We start from the raw sequence: 26094 nt of genomic DNA, 5'->3' as shown, positions 1-26094 counted from the left end.
ATTGAAGAATGGCAGAGTAAAATTACGGCAGTCTGAAAAAGCAAAAGGGACGATTACTAGAATTAACCTGTTATTTTACCCTGACAAAAAGTTCGGAAGGTGATTTCCAGTTTGCTTTTACTGTATCACCAATGTAAATTACGCATAACTACCGCATACCTTACATAACTGTATCAAATGTTTTGAGTCAATTACAACGGGCTAACAAAGAAAATCCGAATTAAACCGTTTGAATGTTTTGGTACTTAATACGCTGTCCCAGCACGAATGCTTAGCATTTTATAAAATGAATACTAAAGCAAGAAAAGAACAGAAGAGCACATGTTATAATTCCAAGACGTTGGCAGGCTATAACCAAAAGTAGGCTACTGCGCCGCAAAACATACAAGTTTGAATTCAAGTTATTATGAAAACAAACTGGTTTGCGGCTGCAGGTTTTTTTAAAATGGCGGTTGAAATAAACAAAAAGAAATGCTGCGAGTACTCGACCAATCAGAAATGTTCAGCGCTGCAAGCTCCACCCCAAAGGTTCCTGTACTTTTGGAAAGTACTACCCCCCGAGCAGGAACTTTTTTGGGGGTAAAATAAAGCCCCCGGAACTAAATTTAGACCCTAGTTCCTGCGGTCGAACGCACTGAGTTCCTCAAAAGGTTCCTAGTTCCGGGGTAAAGTTCCTGCGGTGGAAACGCGGCTTTAGGTGCACTTCATGCAAAGGGAAAAAAGGGTAAGTATGAGCTGGACCTATTTACAGCACAGCAGAAAAGTTGTGGTTGGAAGGAGTTGGCAGAAAAAAGAACAATGTTATTCGCCACAACCTGAAGACCTTCCTGCAACATTGTAAGAGTTTGCAATATTTTGGGCTAGCTGGGTTGCATTTAACTTAACCCAACCATGAAAGGTGTGTGTTTGAGTACTTTGCTCTCTCAGGGCAATATTACACTATATAGCAGTAAATCACCAATTGTCCTCAATTGACAGCTAGCAGAGCCTGTTTTCAACACCCTGGATGAATACCTGCAGCACTTCCTATTATAAGTCTCATTCCTCCCGACTGTAGCAGGACATGAGTGAACAAAATGCATTCAGATAGCACCAGGAATGATGCCACTGTAAATTCACCGGTCGCCCTCTGTTGTGAACACCTAAACCAGTGATTCCCAACCCTGTTCCTGGAGATCTACCATCCTGTAGATTGTCACTGTAACCCTAACAAAGCCCATCTCATTCAACAGCAAGATATCTTGATGAGCTGCTAATTAGTAGAATTAGGTGTGCCAAATTAGGGATGAACTGAAAACCTACAGGACAGTAGATCTCCAGGAACAGGGTTGGGGTACCACTAACAAACAAACACCAGACAGCTGACCCTGAAGGACTACCATGGTGGGGGACAGGCCCGGCAGTCACTGGGGGAAAATCCCTGACCAGAAATCAGGGCGGAGACATCATATATAAGTTGAAGGGCGAATAATGTCTCTGTGTGTGCAGAAGTGTGTGTGTGTGCGTGTGCGTGTGCGTGTGCGTGGGGGAGCTGGGAAGTACCAGCTGAGTGGCTATAGTCCCAGGAAAAAAATAGAAAAATGAGAGAATAATTAGGGCATGAGCCATTCTAAACGGGGAGGGGGGTAGAGGGAACAACAGCTTCACTCTCCGGTGACCTTCCCCATAAAAGGGTGAAGCTGCTGCACCAAGGAGCAGGGCTATTGTTGATGACAAGACACCAGCCTGACCTTTTAGGTCCTCTTCTCTCCAGCTATCAGAAGTCAATTTGGTTGTCTTAACATTACCATGGCAACCCTGCCAACTGGCAGCCACAGGCTGAGGCTATCACTGTGCGGCACCAATAACCCCTGTTCCCATGGTTTACAGCCTCTTTGGAGGCAGAGCATCTGCTTACAAGGGGGACCTATCTCTGAGTCTGTGTTGCATTCTACATTAAAACGTCATAACTGCACCAGTCAAAAACCAGGTCATCCCAGCCCAGCTTTTGTTCAGAGAGCCTCCTCTCTCTGAAACCATAGCACTGTGAAGGCACATTTTCTCTTTCAATCACACTCAAACACATATGCACACACACACTTACCCAAATCTCCTGTGCATTTGCTGATGTGCTCTCCACGAAGATGAGGTGGGTGGCAGTCAGGTGTAGGTCTCCTGTGGTGCACTTATTACTGAACCTGTCCTGGAGCTTCACCTGCTCAACCTGAAAGAGCAAACAGTACCAGTTGTCAATCATCAGCATACCTGGGGACAAAGGGCACCTGTTGGCCCGGCAATGTCAGTCAAACAGACTCTTAGCAACGCCACACACTGCGGCCTCTGCTTAAGCTGCGTTGTGTCATATTATCCTCTCATTCTTACAGTGCACTTCCTCATTAATAGCACAGACTAGGCAAGTATCGCATCACATCACATATTACAATCTAGCAACGTAAAAAAAACCTGCAATGGTCACTGGTACAGGTGCAGGAGGTTCTTTCCTTTGATACACAGGCTGAGGTTGTGCTTGGCTGTAAGACCCTAATAAAAGTGTTATTGTTATTAAATTTAGTTTATGAAAGTGACTGCAAGTACAGTTGTGTGGGTACAAGAGATTCTGACCAATCACCACCCTCTGCTCCTGACATTACTCCTGTACCGACAAAAAAAAAAAGATAGTGCTGTCAAATTTATATTCGATATTTGAATACATTTTGAATAGGGAAAAAAAACAACTTTTTGCTTTTGACAGCCCTCGTGCTACCTTTTTTATATGTAATCACTAGGGGTGCACCGAAATTTTGGTCACCGAAAATATTCGGCCGAAAATAGCAAAAAATTACACATTTGGAATTTGACCGAAAGAGTGAAAATGCCGAAAATTTTGACTGAATGTGTGTGTGTTTTTAAAAAAAATTTTTATTGTAACAAAGGTATATAAATAAATGTGATACTGTTTCATTGCTCTCCTGCGGCTATTGATGATGCGTTCAAACAGTGCTGATGTTGTAGCAAATTCAGTATCCTTGAAGCAAACTGATTCCCCTGTCCGTGCACGCACGTCTCGCGTGCACTTTCATTTTGACTTTCATTTCAAACAGCGCCTTTTTTGTGCATTTAGAATGGCTAATACTCTCAGCATGCAGCTAGTAGCCTATTTGTACAGTTATTAGGTATTTTACATTTCCCTTGATTCGTCAACAGTTGGCACTGACTTATCTTTTGAAATTACATTTGGTAGAAATGAAATATATATTCCACAGGCTACAGGTGAACATTTGTTGTTGGAAATCATGTTGGTTGAATGATGCGTGTTTTCTCCGTTTATTTGATTTTTTAGTTATTGTATTCTTGTATTGTACAAAGGAAAATAATAAAGATCTTGAATTACCTCCCAAAAAGATTTTTACTGAATATTATACTAGTATATCAGCTTTCTGTGGAACACTCCCTGCCCTCTATGTTCATTACCCCAGTTATTGTGCTTTTTTAGTATAATGTCTGCTGGAAAGGACTGAAATAGACTAATAAAAGTTTTTTCATCACCATGTCGTTTTGTAATTTAGTTTTGTCGTCGAAAAGCTGAAATCAAAAGCAAAACTGATTAAATTTAAGCAATGGTACAAATGGGAAAATAAATGAGAAAATACCGGTATTCGGTATTCAGCCAAGTATTTCCTTATTTTCGGTTTCGGCCAAGAATTTTCATTTCGGTGCATCCATAGTAATCACGTGTGTGCTGAAAATCTAACTTATTCCCCATTTTGAAATGTTAACTCTTGCTTCTGAATGAGCCTGTTTTTACACTTGTGCATAGAGCTCATACACTATCATACAATATGGCCAAAATCTTGGGCCACATCTTTTGGCTCTGTCCATTCAAAATATTTGTTCATTTGGCTCTCTCTCTACTTGCGAAAAGACCAAAATGTTGCTCAGCTAATCGTTCGCTGGCTACATTCTACTGCTCTCAATGCCAGGTGTCCACTCGGTCTAATGCTGTTAACAGGCTGATTGTTTAAACTGACAAAAATGACTTTAGAAGTTAAATAGGAGGAAGAGGAAAGTAAGGAGCAGAGGGAAAGAGGAGGATAATAACAGATGGGCGGAGCAGAGGGAGTTCAGAAGATGGTGATAACAGGGACAGGAATGAGGAAAGGAGTGGGCTGGCACAGAGAAATCGGGGGAAGATCGAGAGAATTGAACTGAATGAGGAAGGGGAAGAAGATGAGGGGACACTGCTTTACACATCCCCAAAACAAATCAAAAGGTGACAACAATATTTCAACAGACAATGTCCTCTGTCAGGTGCAAAGCTATCTAGCTCCGGACAAAGACCGTTGTAGGTGCCATTACGTTTGTTTTGGGGGCATGTAATACAGTGTACAGGTATTCCCTTCATCCTGATCAGGTGTAGTGGGATGAGTGTGACAGAGAGCTCTGTCATCAGCGGCCGCACTCCTATTTAACGCATACTCTATCAACAAACACTTTTCCTGAATTACAGGAAAAAGTATAATATGGGCAACGACAACCTTTCGATATGATTTACTATACTGTAATGTTGTTAGTCATGCTATCCTGAACTCGGGTACTGACAATCTAAGCAGTACAATTTAAAAATTATTCAAGATGTCTTTGCCTAGTGCTGATAAATGTACCCAATCACTTATAAACCATCCCAGTTAATTGTGCTTTGTGTCTGTGTGCTTTTTAAAATCATATAATACACACTAATATATGGCAAATCCACTGAAAAATTAATGTTCATATCCTTAGAAAAGCAATGAGTAGTAGCCTACAATTAAAAGGGAACTGCGAAGTGAATTCAAAAACAGTGGTATTCTACAAAAAGCTGTAGCCACTGACGTGATGGTCGGTTTATCTCAGCACACAGGCAAACTTTCGTAACATACTGAGCGCATTGAACTATGAGTTAGACAAGAAATAATAAATAAATGGGAAAAATGCAAAGATTTACGTAAAATCAGTCAAATGTCAAATTAGGCTTATGTATTATATTCATACAATCGTCATCTTTGTAAATGACATGTTTATTATCTTCAACACCACTTCATCTTAATTAGATGAATTCTTAAGATAATTTAAGAGAAAATATATAGCTATTCTCATTTTTTAATTTATGTTGGCCTATTTATTTTTCATGTGATTACATTGTCATCATCAGCACCATCAGCACCATCATCATGCAAAGAAAGAAATACTACAACTAATAACATTTTAATGGTATTAGGCTATTAGTAGAAATATCAAAATGAGAATGTAGTCAAAATAATATTGTGAAATCAGCATAATAGAATCTCAATTTAAGAGCCACATATGCCTAGCTTTATTAGCTACTAAATATTTATTTGTCACGAGTCATCACCATGAACAATGGACACAAGAAAATTATGGCAGGTAACATTACTATTAGTAATATTAACATATCAAAATAACAATATAATCAAAACAATAATGGCAGTGGATTCATGTTATTCTAGGTCACGGTTTAATACTCTGCGTATTCTCATATATTGGTTCTGTGCAAGCAACTCTGAATTCAACCCTTTTCTGCATCGATGAGTCAGTAACAGTCTCATATTCGTTCATGTATGAGACGAGCAGGTGTGCTCGATTAAGCAGTTACGAGCACTGTGACGTAAAACTATGTGGACCAAATTGGAATTAAATAAATCTTATATCTTCTTCTGTGGGAATCAGAACAAAAATCAGTGCCTGGAGTGTAATTAGTTCAATGTGACAAAATTTTAGAGATAATAAGTTCTGTTCAAAATAATTTAATTTGGTCAGGGCAAATTCATAGTTTTGAATGGACTTCAATGGGAAAATTTGTTTTTTGGCACGAGCCTTACAAAACTGCAATACCTCGAGTAACCACTGGAGTTTATGAGCTTCACAGAGAATGCCAATCCCTGGTCCCCTGGGACTTGTAATTTTGAGCACTGTAAATAAAAACAACACCTTGCACTAAAGTGCTATTGCGGCGGAGCCAATTTTTCTAAAAGAAAACAAAGAACTAAAGAGCCCATCAAATCCACATATGACATGGGGCCATATCTGGCGCCAAATGGCACCCATGCATCACCCAGGTGCTTGCTTCACATTTCTGGTGTCTGTAAAGTACTTTGAGTGTGACAAAAGCACCACACAAATGCAAGTCATTATTATTATTCATCAATCCTGCTTTATCCTCCCGGCACCAGTGAACTTGGTCTGACATAAGCACACTATCCAACTTACTGAGCAGAACAGGACAGACAGGTGAAGAAGTGGAGAAGGAGGAGTAGGAGGAGATCAGAGAGGATGAGGGCCTTGAGGCAGAGAGAGCCCATCATATTTGTCAAGCACCATCTGTGTGGTTAATCCTTTTTGTAATTCACAATGTACATTTCTCTCCTTCTCTGCAAATCTCCCTCAGCAAAGACACTTCAGCCTAAGTTGACCCCCCGCCGGGCCTAAGCATCGGGGAATTTATTTCTTTTTTAAATGTATTTTTAAGATGTTTTTAAACTACAGTTACAGTGGGGCGGCTCGGTTGAAAAGCTCACCAGCGACATCTGTTGGGTAAAACGTGAACGCAATAGGAAAACACCAGGTCTGAGATCAGTGTTCTTTACCCTCATTGTGTGTAGAGTGACATTCAACCTTTTCACAGTCTCTGCATTCAACACTTGACGCTTCCAACTATCACAAGCTAACATTACCAAGCAAGCCACCATTTCTTATTTAGTTGGCTAACTAACCTCGATAACTGCGTTATCACTTCATCTCGATGGTAAGTAGGCCTACATTCTTTTTATATTAACTTAAGCAGTGTGTAGGTAACGTTAAACTAGTAGCATGAATGTAATGTTCACATATAGATTGTAACATTACATGACTTAATCGCCAACGAAATAACAACTTCACTTGTTTATTAATAACGTTAGCTTGATGACATTGATGTGCACGCCAACGGTGTCATAAAAATGCCTAACTTGTTTACATTCTGGACAGATGTGGCTACAGAGTAAATCCATCGTTGTTTCCGTCCCAGCACTTTCGACACAATTTTGGGAAAATCCTAAAATTTCTTCTAACGGTGAAGAGTGCCTGACCTGCAACCGTAGAAATGTATTAACACAGCGGGAAAATTAGGCTATATCTAGAAATACCATCTTTGGGGAAAAACGCTACGGTTGAGGGTCAGGCACTCTTCACGGTAAGAAGAAATTTCAGGATGTTTTCGATATTGCTTGTGTCTAAAGTGCTGCGACGGAAACAACAAGAGATTTATTCAGGAGCCACATCTGTACAAAGTGTAAACAAGTCAGGCAGTTTTCACGGTCGGGAAAAATTTTATGACAATGTGGTCATGTAGCTAACTTAGCTAGCTAGCCAAACAGTCAGTAACACAGATACTTCCTTGGTGCCATTTAGGGATAATGTCAAGGAGGAAAGGTAGCCTACTGCAAAAGCCAAAAAACCTAAGACAGTTTTTTAAATGTTTAAATGTGCCCAGCATTCCAAGGCTTGTTGTAAGATTCAGTAGCCAATCAGTACTTGAATACAATTTTTTGGTAGAGTCCAAAAACCTTGATATTATTTATTTTAATTTAATTTCTTTTGTTGTTGTTGAAAACACAGCATTCCAAGACTGTACATTGTTGTCAGATTCTTTGCAAGACTCTGCTATGCTGTAAATAATTGTTGATTTTTTAGAATGTGTGTTGAATAAATTACTTATTTATAACAACATTCACATTACGTAGTCATATTTTCAACTCTCCAGTCAGCTTTTAGCACTGACTTAATGTACGGCCCTATGGAATCTGTGTTATAGCTTTTTTAAATTATCAATTCCGTGATTCCGTCCGTGATTCTGTTATCACAGAAACTATAGGGCCCTACCTTAATGCTGCCATCAGTCTGTCGCTGCCCCCGTCAAAAAAGACACTTGGCTGCCGGCCCGCACCGGGCCCTGTCAAAAGATAGGCCTACTTGCCACCAGGCCTAACAACTTTTCTGGGGGAAACCCTGCACTTGATTATGTATCCAGGAACCAGTCTGCAACTAAGCAACCACGGACTGCACTCTGCCAAGGCTGGCCCCACTCTTGGCCTCGAGAACTGGAGGACAGACCACTAAGCGACAGGCCCTGTAGGGACAGCCAGGATGACCCATTCAAGACATTAAGGTTTCTCTCACCCTAAATGCCACCGCTCATCCTAGATGAGCACTCAGTTAATCAGCTCTGATTAAGCCATTGACTTACCAATGGTCTGGTTTAATGTCTGAAACAACGAGTAACAGCAGTTTGCTATTAGTCATGATTAAAGGTCACAGGGAATGCATTTGTTCTTGCAGAAGTGTGCAAGTATGCATGTTTCCATGTCTCCAAATCATCAGTGCAGCTAAAGCATCAATGCAGAGATGTGGCCCACCTCCGCACAGATCGCATCCTGGCTACGCAGCGCCATCAATGCATTCAGGAGTTTTGCAGGGGGGGCCAGATCAACAGCCTCAGTACATTGAGGCAGCACCTGTAAAAGCCATGTGGTATTTGTGCAAAAACTTTAAGCACACTGTCATCAACATCTAAATCCAAAGATACCACTAACATGTGGAATCATCTGAAATAAAATCATCCACAAGCCTGTAGTAAAGAATTAAAGAAATACACAGATTTTTCAGTCAACAGGCTAAATGGCAGGATTCAGACCAAAGCGTAAAGGCCACATGCAACCAGCCGCTCACAGTTACTGGTCTTCAGCAGTTGATGGGTCTCTCTAAACCCAGGTACAGGGTCAAAGAAAATATATTCTTCTGCAAAGAGATGCTAAAAAAAACGGCACTACATGAGCCCAAATTGAGCTTCCCTGAAACTGACTGGACCAGGTTGTGCTGAATGGCAAGGCTATGAGTATATCACATAAAGGTGACTACTACATCAGTAAGACGCTTCAGGTCATGTTAGGGCACTAGGGTATCAGCACTAGCCGTGTGGTGCTTTCAGGAACAGTAGCTGCTAAGCAGGCAACAGCTAATGTAGATCCACATAAATAAATAGGGGGCCTAATATGTTCCAAGGCATGAGACCAGCAGAGATACCAGACTTCAGCTGCAAGGTCCACACACTGCAGCTTGTCATCAACAATAGCCTCTTGAGTCAGTCATCCTTGACATTCCGGTTCAGCATCTCAGTTTGAGCACTCTTCTCCCGGTCAAACAGATGAAGGCCTCTTCAGGGCAGATTAACCTCCCTATCACAATATGCTGGAGCTCTACACTTCATGTGTTGCAGAGGATGATTAAACAGAAATGTGCATTCTGCGTTTGAAGGCAAAGATGATATTTGACCGCAGCACAGTGGGACATTACCTCAAAACTTACTGAGACACTGGCACCACTGGAAAAAATTATCAACTGGCAAGACCAGGCTTCGTTTTTGAAGCTCACTTTCTGGTCTTAATAAGAGATGGTGCTCTCTAGTGCCAGTGCAGGTGACTCCAGTATAGATCTTTCAGGCACTTGTTTCAGTGTAAATCAATGGTACCAATGTGCGGTTGAAATAGTCATTCATTGAAAGTCATTCATTTTTTCTCACAAAAACATGCATTTGCAATAGGGTCTCCCCATCATGTGCTGATTTATTTTAAGTTCATATTTTATGGAAAAGTCAGTGGGTGATGTCACAGTAACTTTGTCCATATATATATATATATATATATATACAGTGGGGTCCAAAAGTCTGAGACCACTAGTCAAGATATTTCTATTTTGTATTTGTTTTGAATGTAATACTAATTCTTTCATTACAAATGATAATATCAGCTTAACAATTTGAGTGAAAAGTTGAATTTTTGAAAAATGTACATGAACTTCAGAATATCTTCGTATTTGCTATGTACCCCTTTTGCTTTAATGACAGCATGCACTCAAGCTGGCATGGACTCCACACGTTTGTGCATAACCTGATGACCCATGTTATCCCAACATGATTTGACAATGTTCCAAAGAGCTTCTTGTGATGTCACAGAATGCGTGGCTTTCTCAGTCTTCAAGTGCCCCCATAAATGTTCAATGGGGTTGAGGTCAGGTGTCTGTGGAGGAAAGTCCATGACAGTCAGGACTCCTTGGACTTCTTTGGTCTTCAAGTAGTTCTTGCAAAGCTTTGAGGTGTGTTTGGGGTCATTATCCTGCTGCAGTATGAATCCTTCTCCACAAAGATGCAAACCAGAGGGTATAGCATGTCTCTGAAGAATGGAGTGGTACTTCTCCTTGGTCAGGGTGTAGTCAATTCGGTGCAGGTGTCCAACTCCAGAGTAGGCAAAACACCCCCAGACTTGAATATTCCCACCACCATGTTTCACTGTGAGTTTGATACACTGCGGTATCATTCTCTCTCCTGTTCTTCTCCTTACATACACCCTTCTGTTACTGCCATAAATCTCAAACTTGGATTCATCAGTAAATAGGACTTTTTTCCAGTCATCCACTGTGAAATGCTGGTATTTATTAGCCCACCCCAAGCGTTTGGCCCTGTTTCCCCTCCTGAGAAGTGATTTAGAAACTGCTACTCGTCCTCTGAGACCACTACAAGACAGCCTTCTTTTGACAGTACTTTTGCTGATTGGAGTCTTGCGTTCTTTATTTAGGACGGAGTGTAGCACAGTGGGTAAGGAACTGGGCTTGTAACCGAAAGGTCGCAGGTGCGATTCCCGGGTAAGGACACTGCCGTTGTACCCTTGAGCAAGGTACTTTACCTGCATTGCTTCAGTATAAATGGATACAATGTAAAATGCTATGTAAAAAGTTGTGTAAGTCGCTCTGGATAAGAGCGTCTGCTAAATGCCTCTAATGTAATGTAATGTAATTTTGTATCTGTGATGAAGTTGCTTTTCTATCTCTCAGGGAACTAAGCTTGATGTATTGATCTTCTGATGGTGTGGTCATTTTTGGTCTTCCTGATCGTTTTTTGGATACAACTGATACAAGTTCTGCAAAGCGTTTTAGAGTTCCATGCACTGCCCTCTTAGAAACCTTTAGTCTAGCCATGATTTGACGCTGAGAAAGCCCCTCTTTGCTTAGAATAACAATTTGACTTCTGACACTTTCACTTAGTTCTGATGCCATGTTTCCCACTATCACAATGCTACTTAGTAAGCAATGATTTGCTGGAAACTTGAGGCACAGCCATATTTATAACAGGTGAACACTGGCTGCAAGTTGAGTTACTTGAACGAGCCTCTGATGAGTAGATCAAATCCACCTGTCATCTGAACGCATGCTTCAATGGAAGGGATACAACTCAAGGAAATCTGACCTTTTGTACAAAGTATAGTATAATAGTATAAGTATAAATTTGCTTAAATTTGATTGCTGACCTAGAAATAGTGCATAATTTTAAATATTTCTTCTTAATTTTACATGTAATAACTTCTTGTGTTTTTAAATGTTTCTGAATCCTCAAACTTTCTGATTATTTCCAGGTTTACGTGAAAATATTATAGATTTTCAATGTGGTCTCAGACTTTTGGACCCCACTGTATATATATATATATTTTTTTTTTTTTTAAATTACAGTCCATGAAAGTGACAATAGGACATCATCCTCAATGTGGGCTGCGGAAGGAGGGGGATTAAATGGCCAAATGGTTCTACAAGGCAGAGCAGACAAAGTATCTTGTGCCTGCAACTCTCCTTGAACCCTGTTAGAAGATCAGCCCCTCCAAGTCTTGCAGACAGCCAATGCACAGGGCTTTTGGGTCCCGTGAAGACACAGCTAAACTCCAGGCCAGCTTTGACAATGAGCTTAACCACTACCTCAGTCTCTACTTCACAAAGGAAATGTTGCCATTGCAGTGGTGGAAGCAATGCAAGATGAGACTTAAAAACACTTACTCTGCTAGCAAATAAGTTTCTGTCTCTTCTTTCTCCAATGGAAGAGTGTTTAGTGAGGTGGGGGGTTATTTATGACAAATGGAGAAGCCAGCAGACATGGGACAATTCATAAAATCTTTCGTTTCTGTATTCAATCTAATGCAAATAATCCGGGACTAGAACTGTACTTCTACAATACAGAAGCAACCAGCCTTCTCAGAAAAGCTGAACATCCTATTACGCTCCACGTTCCAAAGCTTGTCTGAAGTTCTATGTTCTAGGTAAAACAAAAAAGCCATCTAATTAAATACTGAATTTAGCTTTAATTGTACTATTTCATAGATAATAACACTGCACCAACCATAATTTTGTGACATTTGGATAAAGAAAGGTGCCTGGAATTAAGAAGGACCTGTCTTGTTTGGATTCAATGATGCTTTTAAATCCTCAGGTGAATTGTATTTGTATTACTGTTCTATAGGCCACACAGGCCCAATTAATTATTCTGTAAAGTTGTAGAAGATTTAAGTTCAGCAATCTAGCATGTTAACTTATAACACTGGCCAGCATGCTATCCAGAACAGTATTTACCCAGCTAGATGTGTAGTAAACAGTATTAATGTAAGTGCCCATACCAAACACAATACCAAGCTGGAAAGCTAGCAGGGTCAACATTTAATGCTATGCTTACTAGATAATTCTTAATATTAACTCTGCAAGAGTTCTTGAATGATTAACAGGACATCAACCAGTAGACTAAAAAAGTTGAGTTAACAAATACTAGGCCTAACTGCTTTGACCACAGCATTTGATTGCTTCCAGCCACTTCTTCCCCCTCTCTTGTTCAGTAGGCTCATTTGGTCGTATATAAAGGTGCATTTCTGTTTATTCATTTATTTATTGTTCATTTAATGTTTTAGCTGACAGCATATCCTCCATTTCACCAATGAGGGAATTATGTTTTTCATCTGGATGTCCTGCATTCTGTAAACATCCAGTATGCATGAGTTTCCATTCGGATCTGCCACCAGTTTAGTGGGTACCTTCTGTGATGCCTTCACACACAAGGAAATGCCCACATATTGACTTTCCAATGCTACCAGAGAGACAGTCCACATCCAAATGGGCTTTTTTCACAGATCAGACACTTGTTACCTAGCTACCTAGAAATACTGGTTTTGCAATGCCTGTCACTTATACCCTGGAAATGATATTTTACAGCACAGCATCACATTTAGTCTTTCCGCTTGAAAAATGTATTAACAGTAAGTGTATTCGAAATCTAGTTCTTGAGGCTGCGGATATGAAATGAAAGACTATGTGTGTGAATTAATCTGATAGTCGCATGGTCCTTTTATTTTACATTTAGAAAGCAGACTAACATTACTTTGTCGTTTTTAGGGAAGCCATGACTAACTGGGAACCAGCAATAGTCTGAAACTAGGTTATTGCGTGTGCCAACAGAAAGGCAGATCGTATGGCACACCGCTACACCGCTGTCCAGTTAACGTTAGCTACGTTCTCGGACTCTTAATGTTAGCTGTCGATAGCTGCGGCCGATTTGCACAATAATTGCAGGTACCAACGAATCAATAGCTACTGCTAGTGTCTTCATCCTAGAGATTTGAGTGCGGATGCTGGTTGTTCATGTCCACACCCTGTTCTGCAACCACACTGACGGCTACGATTTGATCATGTTTCCTAACCTTAACTTCACTTGGCACGTCAGTGTTTGCTAATCAGTTAGGTTGGCGAACTTGGATAACTATGATAGCAAGCACGTTTGGGCCGACTGTGATAAAAGATCCGGTATAATTAAAAAAATAATGAAATCAGACCACCTAAGCTAGAGATCTTAACGTAATTGCTAACTGGCAATGTCTGATTAAAGAAGCTGTCAGCAAAACACCGTAGGCTACTTTTCACACTGTTGTGTAAAAGTTTCCTGCTCCAAAAGCAGCATCGAAATCCTCGAACCGGATCGGATGCTGAGGCTGGTCACTACCAGTTGACACAGGCAGCAAGCGAACGAATTAATTTCCACCCTACCTTTGGAGTTCGGATGTGCTCCATATTCTAATGTCGACTGTCAGTTTACGCAGCAGTCGAAAGCGATTTCCGGAGAGCTACGCGTCCACTCATGAGACGATTTTGATAATGGTGCAAGCTGCAACTACGATGCGTCTCTTTTCTGTGTTCGTTTACTAGCTGATTAGCTACATACGCTATTCATTTAGCGAACAAAAAGAACAATAGCTAGTAGCTTCAGGGATCGGCAGCCAGCTACCTTCTTCGTCAATAAATTTTGCCTGGTACTTCCGATTTGGGCGTGGCTCCGTTACGTCACTGTCAGCTAAACGCATCCTGGGACATCAGATAGATATCATGTAAAGTTGAACATAAACCATCCGTACTATCTTGACATGAAACTTTTAAGTTTTTCATTGTCCTAGTGACTCATTATTCTCGTGTACAGATGATTGGTAAACGCTAATAGAATGTACTTACAGAAAAAGGTTAAGTACAATTTACAATGTATTGCTATTATGACTTAAAAATGTGAGCATTTGCTGTTATCCATTAGTGTAATAAATTATACTTTAAAATTGGTTTTTGTTCAGTTGTATGTATCAGTGTAAATATATTTGTTGTTATTGTTGCTGTTTTTGTTGTAATTTCTTTTAGTTATTTGAGCACTTTCTTTAAAAATGTATTTGCTGGCAAATGGTAGCTTTAAAATTGAAATCAGACTGACCGGGATGATTATGTATGGGAGACACCTAGTCATTATCTCTATAGAGGAATTATGCTTTGATTTGGATATCCATATATGGGTGGAGGCTTTTCTCTGCGTTAAATCAGATGCCCATTTCCACTGTAATTTATTGCCATTTGATACTTCCATATGACACATAAACTTTGAAAGACCACATTCTCTTCAGATGATAAGATGAAAAAACACAGGGCCAAGTTACTTGAAATTATTTAGAAAACATTGGGTACCACTGCTTTGGAATACAGCTTGTTTAATTTGTGTGACCTAGATCAGAAAAACAATCAGTCTCTGGAAAGCAATTAGTCTGGTATGAAGAAATCTTAAATTTTTAAAGTACTGTCCATATAGTATAATTTGGCCAAGGTAAATTCATGGTTTTTTAACGGACTTCAATATGGAAATGAGCTTTTCGCCACCAGCTGCTTACTGAATTGCAATACCTCAGGTAACCACTGGAGTTTGCGAGTTTCAGAGGGTGAACGTCAATCCCTGATCCGCCTGGGACTGAAAATCAACGAAGTCGCGTCTCTCATAGTTCGATTCTCCACTATCCCAGCACCGTCTGCGAAGCTGCGTCACCGGAAATACCGGGGAACTGATGTCTGACCGTAGGCGCGCAATCAAACCATTGCTGTGAACTGTGTAACTTTTGGTGAATTAACGACGATTTTAAACCGACATCTAACGATATTTGCGTGCAGGGCCTTTTCGTTTTAGTGTACAGTCTGCGTTATAGTTATGGCCTGTACGATATGACTGCAACTTTATAAATGTTGGGCCTCCACGAGGTCTCACGACCTGTGACTCGATAGCCTTTAAAGCTAGCCGGACACTTTTGTGTGGGTTAGATAACATTTGCAGTTTTTGTTCTGTACAAAGACATTTGTGTAAAATATTACAAATGTCTGGGTTTAATTTTGGGACGGGGACCACTGGTGGCGGATTTTCATTCGGAGCAACAGCAAGGTAAGAACCTGACATTATCTTTGCTAGCTTGGCGAGCGTTAGCCGCGGTTATTATCGCTGAAAATGCTAGGTGATTTAGGTGGTGATTTCTAACAGATTAAGTAAGCTAAAAGAATCGCTGACTAACCAATGGCCTGTATTTTACTAGTAATAGTTACAAGTAATGATGGAAAGTCGACGTAGTCTCCTGAAATTAGCGAGCCAGTGAAGTAAGTGAATAGAAAATTTTAACCTGGCACACAAAACGTGGCAGTCTTACTCTGCGCGGTGTGGCCCATTGTTTTCAATGGTAGGCGACGGCTCTTGTGCCCAAAAATGACAGTTGTCAGATACCTGGGGAATTTGGTCTTAATTTGAGAATGGATTCCAGAGCTTATTCTCAGTTTTGGAGGGAGGCGATTTCCAATCTGCTCTAAATATTATCTAATGTTTTAAACAGTAGGCCTATGTGATTGCTGTATTATTGAGTTCATTTGCAGTGAAAGGCTAGATTGTACATATATATTGGTCAGTTTATTAGGTACAACAATATAGTATTGAGCAGGACCCCCCTTTTGCCTCCAGAACAGCCTGAATTTTATGCACCATGGATTCAACAGGGTGTTCAAAACATTCCTTAGGGATTTTTGGATTTTTCCATGTGGACCCAATAGCATCACACCATCCATACAGTTCTTTAGCCGCACATTCATGCTGCATCTTTCCATCTCATCCCAGAAGTGCTGTGTTGGATTGAGGTCAGGGGACTGTGCAGACCTCCTGAAGTATCTGTCATGTTCATGGAACCAGCTTGAGATGATGCGTGCTTTGTGACATGGTGCATTATCCTGGTGGAAGTATCCATTTGAAAAAGGCTACACTGTGCCCATAAAGGGATACACATGATCAGTAACAATTCCTTGCCATAGTATAGCATTCAAATGGTGCTCATTTGGTGTTAAGGGTCTAATGTGTGGCAAGAAATCATTCCTCACACCATTTCACCACCACCAGCAGCCTGCGCCACTGACACAATGGCTCTATGGGTTCATGCTGTTCACGTCAAATTCTGACCCTGCCATCTGCATTTCGCAGCAGAAATTGAGATTCATCAGACCAATTTTCATTTGTGCAGCTTTTGCTTGCCCACTGTAGTCTTATCTTCTGGTTCTTAGCTGACAGGAGTGCAGCCCGGCATGTTCTTATATTGCTGTAGCCCATCCGCTTCATGGCATGACGCGTTGTGCATTCTAAGATGCCCTTCTGCATACCGCTGTTATTTGAGCATTTCTGGCCTTTCTATAGTTACTTAATTAGTCCTAACATTTATGCCATCTGGCATTTTAGTTATATTTCTTGAGAAATGTGTGAATGACAGCCGATGACTGTTCTTTTGTCCTTATATGAAACATTTGCTGGGATTTAATCTACAAGTGAATCAGTGTTCATGTGTACAGCCAGGTGGCTCATTTAGCCAGGGTAATTGGTGGTAACAAAATCCTGCATACATCATGGCCCTCCAGGACTAGAATTATCCACCCCTCCTCTAGGCTGTAGTGCACAAAAATCCTAGAAGGGAAGCTGTTTCTGAGGTGCTGAAACCACCATGCCTGGCACTAACAATCATACCAGTCAAAGCTGCTGGAAAAGAAATGTGTATTATACTGTAAAGGCATCAATGATATCAGCTTTACTTCATATTACGTTTCAGTTCACCTTTAATACCACATTACTTTTCTGTGATGGTATGACAGTGTGGGAAAGGACTGGATACCACTCAACCTTAGCTGTTATGTAGAGTTACTCATTTTTTTACTAGAAATATTAGAAACTACAAATTAGGTTTTAATGTGTGATGCAATATGTGCATCTATAGATGGTGGAAAGGAAACCTGCTGAGTGTTGTAAGCATAACGCTGGTAGGAGAAGTCATGGGGGCCATTTTATTTAGCCATGGAAGTGTACATTGGAGGCAGTAGAGGGCTGAGAATGGTCCTGAGGGACTCCTGTGGTAAGTTGATGGGCCTTTTGCGACATGCCATATCCCCTTATAGAAGTGGTCAGGAGGATGTGATTGAGTTTGTGGACATAGCCTGCGATAACCTTTATGTTAGGATGGCCAAAGTCACCTGACAGTTAGCTGGCAGCAATGGAGCTTAGAGAGCAAATAGGAATAAGACGGTGGACAAAGGATTCTGCTTTTGTTGTATTAAATGGTTTGTTACAGAGAGGAGATTTGTATCTGTTAAGTGGTTTGCTTTGAAGCCAGCCTGCTTGGGGTCAAGAAGGTTGTTCTGAGTCTGGTAAGGTGCTGTCTCAGTAGATATAGCCTAATCTGTTTAATGATTTTTTGATAGGAAAGTGATGCTACTCGGAGTTTTGATGGCAGATGAATCTTTGGGTCCACATTACTTGGACCTACTTATTTCACGGGGGACACAGCCAGTGCTCAGGGAGGAGTTGACCAGTAAGGAGATGATTGGCAGCAGTGCAGAAAAAGATGACTGTGGAAGGGGTGAGGGTGTGGGGTAGTCAGGCTAGTTGTCAAAAGTTGTGAGCGCTTGCTTCTCAGTAGGCGCAGGAGATCAGCACTGTAAATACTAAAATTAAAGTCATTAAAAAAAACTTACATTTCTGTAAAACAGGTGAAATTATTCAGTAAGATTATTCCCACTATAAATGATTGCCATCTCACACTTCCGTATGACACATACACCGATCAGCCACAACATTAAAACCACCTGCGTTTTTCTGCTTTTTTTCTGATCTAATAGTTTATTTTCTCTGTTTGTAATCAAACAATTCACACATGTTCAGAGCGCAGACTCAGAACTTTTATTAAAGGGTATTCTTATACATTTTGGTTTCACCATATAGGCTAGTAATTACAGCACTTTTTATACGTAGTCCCCCATTTCAGTGTTTTACACAAATTAACTTAATGTCAAATAAAATAGTCATGTTTTGTATTTGGTTGCATATCCTTTGCATGCCATGACTTCCTGATGTCTGTGACCTATCAACATCATCAGAGTCTGGATATCATATTGTAAGGTTGTCCTACAAGTAGAGCCCGACCAATATGGCATTTTTGAGACCGATACTGATTTTAGAGGGGAAAAATTCACAGATTACCGATATGGTGGCCGATATAGTGAATTTTTGGAATGAAAATAGATCTTTTCTATGTGGATTGTGCACCAATTTTGCACCGATATGACTATGAAAAGGTACTCGGATGACTGCTTTCTTAACCTCTTAAGGCACAAGCCAAATCTTGCCAATCCTTGCCCATTTAGGGGGTTCCCTATTTAAAGCTTTATAACTCCAGACGTGAACACCACAGAGACTTTAAAAATGGCTTAAATGAAGCAAGACATTTGTACAATACTAACGCAGATTAGTTTATATTCATAATTTTGGAAGAAATTGTGCCACAAATGCAATTGTTTGCAAAAAAATAAATAAATTTGCACTTCTTAAGTTTGCAATGAAATACTGAGAGATTGCATATATACAGGAGGTTAAACTATACATGTGCTAGGTCAAAAACTTCTTGACCACAAGTTCATAAAATCTAAGGGTGGATATGTAGAACTACTATAGATGTATGAAGCAAAAACTAAGCAGTGTACCCAGCGTCTCCAAATCTATCCAAAATGTCTAAATTATGCATTGCTGTAAATCACAACATATTCACGTATTTCACTACAAATCAACGGTTTTGACTCAAGAAAATCACTGTTGCATAATTTTCAAATGGGAATTACAAGCTTTCGGTCAGTACAGTGGTCTAAAATAGCTAGGTGTCCAGAAACATATCCAAAATCTCTCCAAAATTGAATAAAATGCTTTTTGTCCATTATAAAGCATATAAATGAGCCCCTTATGAGGGTTTAAGATGAAACATTGCTATCACATTAAAAAAAAAAAGCAAAAATATTGTCACACAATGCGGTACAGTACCTAAATGTGTAATAATTAACTCGTGTGTATATCTATACTCTACTCTTGTATGTTTTCTTGTATGGGGATGAGACAACATGAAAACAATTTTCAACCATCCACCACGTTTTGGCAATGTTACAACTCTGACGTCATCACTGTTGCATGCTTCACAAAAACTATTACACTTCCATCTAACGCTTATATTACAGTGTGAAATATTCACATTATATAACACCAATAACCTATTTAAAGATACTCAATTTCAAAAATAACGTATATAACCGAAATATTTTGAGCGGTAATACTTACATAGCAATGATGAAATCTCCTCTATGTTCAGTAGATGGAGACAGAGACAGTATCAATGATACTGTTCTATTCGCTTCTGTTTTTCTCCAGAAAACGATGTCAGCTAGGTCTATCAGCAAACATATGGCTTAGCTATGTTCAGAAGTCCTCAATAATAATAGTATTTTCCAAGAAATTACGAAATATCCTTGAACACGTTTCGTTAGGTGCAGTGTATTTGTCTGCTAGCAGAGTGAATGCGTAAGTGAATGCGATGCTAAGAATATTTTCTGTTACGCTGACCTATAAAACGCTACTCCGAAAGCAGAATTAGACATGTTATAGGCCTACATCGTTAGAAAGCTTATACTCTCGCCTACTGAATAAATGAATTATCAATCAAGCCAGACTGTGCTAAAAAGGGCGACGACGCCGTAAACAACAGGTGTGGTATTACGTACAGATATTTTGGAAGATACCCAGGGGTCAAAGATGCGCGTATATTTCCCAAACGGATTATCCAAGACAGTATATGACCACGCAGTCTCAAAAGGGACATCTCTACACGTAAAACCAACAGTAAGGATTTATATTTATTCAATATTTAGTCCCAGATATTGACTGTAGAATGACATGGTATCATTTTTAAAAACTTTTTCTCGTTTATTTCGTTATTCAGTGAGCAGCGTTTTCACTGCTGTATAGGCATATCTTAGGGCTATTGTCGGGTTTATCTTGTTGCTATGACGGAATACAATTTTTTAGTGGTGAAATAATATTTTTATGAATGCCAAGATAGATAATATTGTCCATTATGTCAAGGGTAGGGGGTGTTTTTTAGATGAGACTGCAGGGAGGGGGTGCGTGTTAAATGAACGACCGGAGCGACAATGGTGGGGCTGCGAAACTCCGTTTTCGGCATAGTTGTCGTGTATCGTCTACTAATGAAACTGAAACAACGCGTTTCTGTTTTCATCTCACACTTTGGTTGCAGTAGCACCAAATGTTTGAGTTTAGTAGTCTCGGCACGCTGGTGTGCCGAGGGGCTTTGCGCTAAGTGGTTAAACAAATAACTTTATTAAAGAATATTTAACATTATTATATTATTATTAATATAATATTCACATTATTAACATTGTCAACCAATTTTAGAAATGGACACTGAGGAAAATAGTTCCAGGTCACATGAACCTTGTTGATGTTTTGGGCAGCGAGAAACACTGGATGGAGTGCTAGGAGCGCCCATGTGTCAGTGTTAAAAAAAAAAAAATTAATTAAAGCCGCAAGCGGCGTTGGGAGGGGTCCAAGCATTGGCACTATTGCGCCCCCTATTCAGTGATTTTAAAATGGTTTTGTCCTCATGATCATATACCTTCACCCAAAATATCTACTGAATATCATCGTGATTGTATAAAATATTGATGACTTACGGCCAAGGCTCCAGAGTGCGACCATTTTGGCACTCTGGAGCAGCAGTAATAGAAAACCGCACCCGACGAAACGTTATCAATAATTTCCGTAATTTCTTGGAAAATACCATTATTATTATTGAGGACCTCTGGGCATAGCTAAGCCATATGTTTGCTGATAGACCTAGCCGACATCGTTTTCTGAAGTAAGACAGAAGAGGAGAGAACTACAACATTGATTTACTGTCTCTGTCTCTATCTACTGAACACAGATAACATTTCATCATCGTTATGTAAGTATTACTGCTCAAATATTTCGGTTATGTACGTTATTTTTTTTAATTGAGTGTCTTTAAATAGGTTATTATATAATGTGGATATTTCACACTGTAATGTAAGCGTTAGTTAGTTGTGTAATAGTTTTTGTGATGCATGCAACAGTGATGACGAGAGTGTTGGAACATTGCCAAAACGTGGTGGACGGGCGAAAATTGTTTTCATATCGTCCCATCCCCATACAAGAAAACATACGAGAGTAGAGTATAGAAATACATACAAAAGTAAATTATTACACATTTAGGATGCTTTACTCCTCCCATGGGTCTGTTGTGTAATGGAGAAGCGCAACAGGCAACACGGCACGGGTAGGATACGAATGCTTGCTGTCCTGTACCGTGCTGTGCTGGTCAATGGAGAAGTGCCATAACAGTGATATAAACAAATTTGTGGGCAAAATTTGAGAGAAATAATATCTTTGTGCACATAGAACAAATCTTTGATATCTTTAATACGTTTATTATTTAAACATATTAAAAATGGCTGCAAAAATAAAAGTGTTGCATGTATATTTTTGTTCAGTATAAATTAATGGTGATTGCCTGGGATGTGTGTGTATTATTTTATATATACAGCTGACTGTGGAGTAGCATCTGCAAAAGTTCAATTGTCATTCTAAATTAATATGTTTAAAAATATGTTTGCTTTATTCTGTTTGTATTAGATGAAGAAATAGCCTATTCTCTATTTAAACGTGTTTACTGTTTCTTTTTTATAGGCTAGTGTATGATAAACTAATAAATGGAACCACACTCCAACACATAGTTGTACATGCATAGCCTTTATTAGAAAATAAAAAAGATCGAGTTGGCACGTATCCGATGAGTAATCGATCAGTCCATTACTCGTACCCATCCCTAGTAATTACAGGTGGTTGCTAGGTGATTGATTGGATGTTACCAGGTGGTTAATGTTGTAATTACTATATGGGTACTGTTGTAATTACTAGATGGTTGCTAGGGGATTACGAGGTGATTACAGGTGGTTGCTAGGGTGTTGGTGGGTGGTTGCCTAGTGTGTAGTAATTAGCTAATGTGTCGCTAGTAGTGTTGTCATGATACCAAAATTTTGACTTCGATACCAATACCAGGTTTAGTATCACGATACTCTATACTGAAACGATACTTGAAACTAAAACGATACTGATTCGATATTCGGTACCTAACGATACTGAAATTACCTTAATAGATCAGAAATGTAATGTCCACAAGGGTTGACCTCATTTTCGAATGCACAGTTTATTAACAATAGAGCCCAACCGATATATCGGCCATTATTTGACTTTTTTGACGACATCGGGATCGGCGGTTATGCAGCCGATGTGTCCCGATTTTTAAATAAGTATAATAAACATTGATTATTTATCTGTACTTGTCTGTTCGAACGTTGTAATTGCTATTTACTAGAATTATCCAGTAGAGGGAGCTCTAATACAAGTGTGAACTGCAGCAGCTGACGCGCTACTTTTGTAATAAGACGTTTGTCACTCGTGCCTCATCCAATATTCTCCACTGCAAGACTTGTCTGCACAGATTCGATTGCCGCAATAAAGGTGTGTATATTTAGTGAAAGTTTTTAATTAAATGCGTTTATAAGACCACTATGTTTATCAATCCTCATTATCAAGCGAGCGATCTAGCTAACATATTTGGTTCACTTTAGCAAGCTAGCTGGCTAGCAAGCCTTTATGAAGTGGCAGTGAGCACATGAGCAGCGTAGGATCTACATTTCCAGAGGACATCGCTGTATTCTCAAATAAATAACCAACCAAAATAAAATGGTGATTGAATGCATCACACATTTTTTAAAAATCTGAGATAATGATATTAGCTACTATATGGTGCTGTGTCAATAGACAACGCGTTATTGCAAGCGAGTGTGTCATCTAGTCACGCGTCATCGTAGCAAGCTAAACAGACAGTAAAAACGCTGATAAAACACTTCTAACGTGGATCGTTTTAAACCGTGTTATCTAGCTTTGTCCTGATAACACGAGAGAAGGATTCAAGTTGGAGAAGTGAATCAACCAACAGTTGGGTAACAGCGTGGGTAACCTGCACGAAAGCGCATTGTGGTTTTTTTCACGTGTTTCATCCAGTCAATTTAATTTCATCTAACGTAACACTTGATTCACTCATTAGCTCCGCTAGATAATGTCTTACTCTTTGAGATCATGTAATAGAAATAAAATAAGAAAATATAATTCATTTAACTTACTGAGAATATATGATAAGAAATAATGAGGCTGTGTCAATATGCTAATGCGTTATTGTGAGCGAGTGTGTCATCTAGTCACGCGTCAGAGCGCATTGTAGTTATTTTCACCACCGAATTCTTATGGACAGGGAAGCTCGCTAGATAAAGTCTTACTCTTTGAGATCATGTAGTAGGAATAAAATAAGAAAATATAATTAATTTACTGAGAATAGATACTAAGAAATAATAATAACAAATGAATAACAACAACAACAATAATAATATTCATAAAAATACATGTTTGAAACTGGAAAACTAATTTTTTTAAATAATTTTTTTTATAGATGGCTGGAAAAGAAAGGAGTGGAGTTATTTTGATTTCACACAAAGATGGTGTTAATATATATATTTAATTTAATATCATCTTTTACATTTTTTTATCTAAAAAGTTCTTTGTGCGTTTATTTTTATTTGTTTGCTTATAAGTTAAATGTTCTTAAATATAGAAACTTTAATAAAATATAGGTTTTTCAAATTGATTTGAAAATGTTGCACTTTTTGACAAAATATCGGTCAAAACATCGGTAATCGGTGGGCTAGGACTCTCCAAAATCGGGATCGGCATCGGACCCAAAAATCTGGCATCGGTCGGGCTCTAATTAACAACCTGGTTTATTAACAACCTTTAAGTTGAAGCCTCTTCAACATATTAATAAGCATAGCCCTATAGTGTTAGAACACTAAACAATAGAAAAATATATTAAATATATTTCAAAAATTAAACAATTGTAAACTAAAGAATTTTTAAACAAGTCTTTTACTTTAAAATACAGTACCAGTCAAAAGTTTGGACACACCTGCCTAAACCAGTTTTTTCATGATTAAAAATGCTTTAAACTGTATAAATTTGTCTATAAAAACTTTATATTTCATTATATGATATATGTACTTATATAAGCAGATAATCTTAAGTGGATTGCATTCGAAAGTTTGATTTTTAAATGAAAATGGAAATCTTGTAAGCTCATTGGGGGAAGGGGTGCATTGTTTTGTTATTTAAATATCTTGGTACGTATTGGTGTTCACGATCACATCTGTCTTAACAGGTGCTCCAGGACTTTTCAAGAATTTTTCATATTTAAAAAAAAAGGAAGACCAACTGCCATATTTCAAAATGCATGGGGTATATTCCTACATCATTTTCACCACATGCAGTACCATATATTTCCAATGGAGGGTAGAAGGGTGAAACATAGATAGACGTCATCTTGAACACCAGTACGTACTAAGATATTTAAATAACAAAATTCACCCCCCCAATGAGCTTACAAGATTTCCATTTTCATTTAAAAATCAAACTTTTGAATGCAATTCACTTATAGAAGTACAGATATCATATAATGAAATATTAAGTGTTTATACAGTTTAAAGCATTTTTCATCATGAAAAAACCGGTTTAAGCAGGTGTGTCCAAACTTTTGACTGGTACTGTAGATATAAAAACAGCATATTTTAATAACAATACAGCATCTTCCTATAATACAATATTTCCAAATTAGAACACCTATAGTGTTAGAACAACACCATATTAAGTAACAGAAATAAAAATAGTTGCTACTGAAGTGAACTGAGTCAGCTTGCGCTGTATCAACAAGGATGAATGCACAAGCGCACGGCTCCTGACTTGGCTACCTTAGTTGCTACTGCCATCTAGCAAAGATTCAGACAAATTGCACCTTTCATCCTCTCAATCAGTAATGCGGGAGACACATTTCCCTGGCTTTTACATTTGACCTAAAAGTACTGCACGTCGGAAAATTCTAATACTGTACAGTTTTTTTTTAAGCACTGAAAAAGTACAGAAGTTTCAGTATACCGTGCAACACTAATCACTAGGTAGTTGCTGTGGTGTTGGCCTGAGAGCATAGGGCTCATAATTGGTGGGGAAATCCTTTGAGGGGAACATAGGCCTGAGGAACATTGTGCTCTAAATTTGGGAAATTGCTCTGAGGGAATGTAGGGACAATACCCTAACAAACATCTCATAACTTTTGTTCTGCTGTGCAATTGAATAACACTAAGACTTAGAATTGAATTAGCAAATAATTTGAATTATTGATTACTAATAATTAACTGAGTGGGTTGGTGTGCATTCTAAAGCACGCAAGTTTACACTTATGGGCAAGGCTTGTGGCTTGAAAACGTGACTGCTCTATATGTATTTTTCCCACGGCGTGCAGGAACTGGCGCTGTGGGCTATGCGAGGCAAATTGTGGCCACTCACTCACTCACGGACAACCTTTGATGATGGTTTGGTGGGATGCATGCGCA

General features: G+C 39.2%; 2 protein-coding genes across 8 annotated transcripts in view; one reads left to right on the top strand and one right to left on the bottom strand.

Annotated features, from left to right (window-relative positions):
• The window catches only part of mtmr6 (myotubularin related protein 6), a 49836-nt gene extending 35632 nt beyond the window's left edge, over positions 1-14204 (bottom strand). Inside the window, exons 1-2 of one of the 2 annotated variants that reach the window (XM_064334077.1) lie at positions 13915-14204; positions 2084-2203 (exon numbers count right to left, since the gene is read on the bottom strand). In XM_064334077.1, the coding sequence (XP_064190147.1) occupies positions 2084-2203; positions 13915-13938 (144 nt within the window). In that variant the 5' untranslated portion in view covers positions 13939-14204. Of the gene's footprint in view, positions 1-2083; positions 2258-13914 lie in introns of those variants that run through there. The other variant, XM_064334076.1, reaches the window with a different exon arrangement.
• Positions 14205-15170: 966 nt separating this feature from the next.
• The window catches only part of nup58 (nucleoporin 58), a 75807-nt gene continuing 64883 nt past the window's right edge, over positions 15171-26094 (top strand). For 2 of the 6 annotated variants that reach the window (XM_064334084.1, XM_064334078.1), the window contains exon 1: positions 15171-15607. In XM_064334084.1, the coding sequence (XP_064190154.1) occupies positions 15543-15607 (65 nt within the window). In that variant the 5' untranslated portion in view covers positions 15171-15542. The remainder of the gene's footprint in view (positions 15608-26094) is intronic. The other 4 variants (XM_064334081.1, XM_064334083.1, XM_064334080.1 and 1 more) reach the window with 4 other exon arrangements.

Source organism: Anguilla rostrata, chromosome 4, assembly GCF_018555375.3.
Source record: "Anguilla rostrata isolate EN2019 chromosome 4, ASM1855537v3, whole genome shotgun sequence".
NCBI lineage: Eukaryota > Metazoa > Chordata > Actinopteri > Anguilliformes > Anguillidae > Anguilla > Anguilla rostrata.
The sequence above is the reverse complement of the archived record's forward strand: the minus strand, read 5'-3'. Positions and strand labels throughout refer to the sequence as shown.